A 1,930-nucleotide genomic window follows, 5' to 3' on the forward strand; every position below is an offset into this window, starting at 1 on the left:
AGCATACAGAGGAAAGAAGAGGATTGAGGCTCCACCCCACATCTTCTCCATCTCTGACAATGCCTATCAGTTCATGCTTACTGGTAAGCTCAATTTACTGTTAATACGTTTTAATATAAATTATAGACATTACCTTAAATTTCAGTTTATTGAAGTTGTCATTAATCCTTGCAAATAAATAGTTTCTTAGCACTTTATTAATTAACCTTATAATTATTAAAGAAAGGATGAAAGCAGGATTCATGAACCTTGTATGCTTTTATTTTAGATCGTGAGAACCAGTCTGTCCTGATTACGTGAGTATATTACAAATCTGTGTGTAAAATCTATACAAAACTTTAAGATACTGAAGCTGAAATTTAACAATGTGTCCCATAAACCCCAGTGGAGAATCCGGTGCAGGAAAGACTGTCAACACCAAACGTGTCATCCAGTACTTTGCAACAATTGCAGCTCTTGGTGGTAAGAAGGCTGAGCCAACACCTGGCAAAATGCAGGTAGATTCTTTATTTAGTATCAAGCTACTTGCAACACAAAAATAAAATAGAAACTTCAGCTCACATAAACACAATATATTCTTGCAGGGCTCTCTTGAGGATCAGATTGTTGCTGCCAACCCTCTGTTGGAGGCCTATGGTAATGCCAAGACTGTGAGGAATGACAACTCCTCTCGTTTTGTAAGTAATTAAGAGTGAGTTAAAGTAAGTCAGATATTTACTATTTGCTTTCAGAAAAGACAATGCTAATAAAGATTTTCCACTCTAGGGTAAATTCATCAGGATTCACTTCGGTACTACTGGCAAGCTGTCTTCAGCTGATATTGAAACATGTAAGTTTGAACCAGTCTACATTGTACTTATCTGTGCTAGAAATGTTTCTTAACTACTCAATTCAATTCATTTTATATTTATATATTTAGTTCAATGCAGTACATCAAAAAAAAAAGACTTGGGTACATAATTAGTAAATTATGTAATAAGTAAAGTAACAGAATTGAAATCACTCCCATGACTCTTTTGATAATCTATGAAAATGGTAGGCTTGACATGAAATGTTAGTCTGTCATGCCTTATGTCTACATGACATGTCTACACTCTCCAACTGAATTTGTTGTTCTTAGATCTGCTGGAGAAGTCCCGTGTCACCTTCCAGTTGTCTGCTGAGAGAAGCTACCATATCTTCTATCAGCTGATGACTGGCCACAAGCCTGAGCTCCTGGGTATGACAACTTTAATTATTTATGACACTAACTAACTTTGATTGAATTGAATTCAACTATATATGGACAGTTCATATAACAACAACAATATTTTTAAATGTTGTATACCAGTATATAACGACTATTAATTGTACTATTAAAATATAGTGTATTAATTATAATTAATCAATATTAACTAATTAATTATTTAATTCTAGTATTAAAATACAAGATAATTTTTGCACAATATCAGATATTATATGGTAATGTATAAACCCTGTAGTATTAAAGAGAAAACCCCAACCGATGATGAGAATTGCCTATGAGCCGACACTTGGCAATGGTGGAATAGAAGAATTGCATTTTAACAAGAAAACCAAAACTCTCCAAACCCAGGCTCAGAGAGGGGTACACAACTAGGGGATGTTTTACTCTGACCTGATCCATTCTTAACCATAAGCTAATTTAAAGAAGAATTTTTAAGCATAATCTTCAAAGTAACAAACATGTCTTTCTCCTGAATATAAAGGCTGAAGGCTTTGCTTCCCATTTCATGTTTGAAAAGATTGCTAACAATATACTAAGAAAACCTCACTGATTTTCGGTATTGCATTTTACAGAGGCTCTTCTGATCACAACCAACCCATATGACTACCCAATGGTCAGTCAGGGTGAAATCACAGTGAAGAGCATCAATGATGTGGAGGAGTTCATTGCAACAGATGTAAAATC

General features: G+C 34.5%; 1 protein-coding gene across 1 annotated transcript in view; it reads left to right on the forward strand.

Annotated features, from left to right (window-relative positions):
* LOC102206437 (myosin heavy chain, fast skeletal muscle-like) overlaps nt 1-1,922 on the forward strand; it is a gene marked incomplete at its 3' end in the record, with an annotated part of 14,271 nt that extends 12,349 nt beyond the window's left edge. The window contains exons 2-8 of the mRNA XM_013915111.1: nt 3-83; nt 269-296; nt 386-497; nt 585-677; nt 766-829; nt 1,121-1,219; nt 1,819-1,922. Of these exons, the coding sequence (XP_013770565.1) occupies nt 3-83; nt 269-296; nt 386-497; nt 585-677; nt 766-829; nt 1,121-1,219; nt 1,819-1,922 (581 nt within the window). The remainder of the gene's footprint in view (nt 1-2; nt 84-268; nt 297-385; nt 498-584; nt 678-765; nt 830-1,120; nt 1,220-1,818) is intronic.
* Nucleotides 1,923-1,930: the final 8 nt, after the last annotated feature.

Source organism: Pundamilia nyererei, unplaced genomic scaffold (assembly GCF_000239375.1).
Source record: "Pundamilia nyererei isolate P.nyererei 1_Seehausen unplaced genomic scaffold, PunNye1.0 scaffold00258, whole genome shotgun sequence".
Taxonomy (NCBI): Eukaryota; Metazoa; Chordata; class Actinopteri; order Cichliformes; family Cichlidae; genus Pundamilia; species Pundamilia nyererei.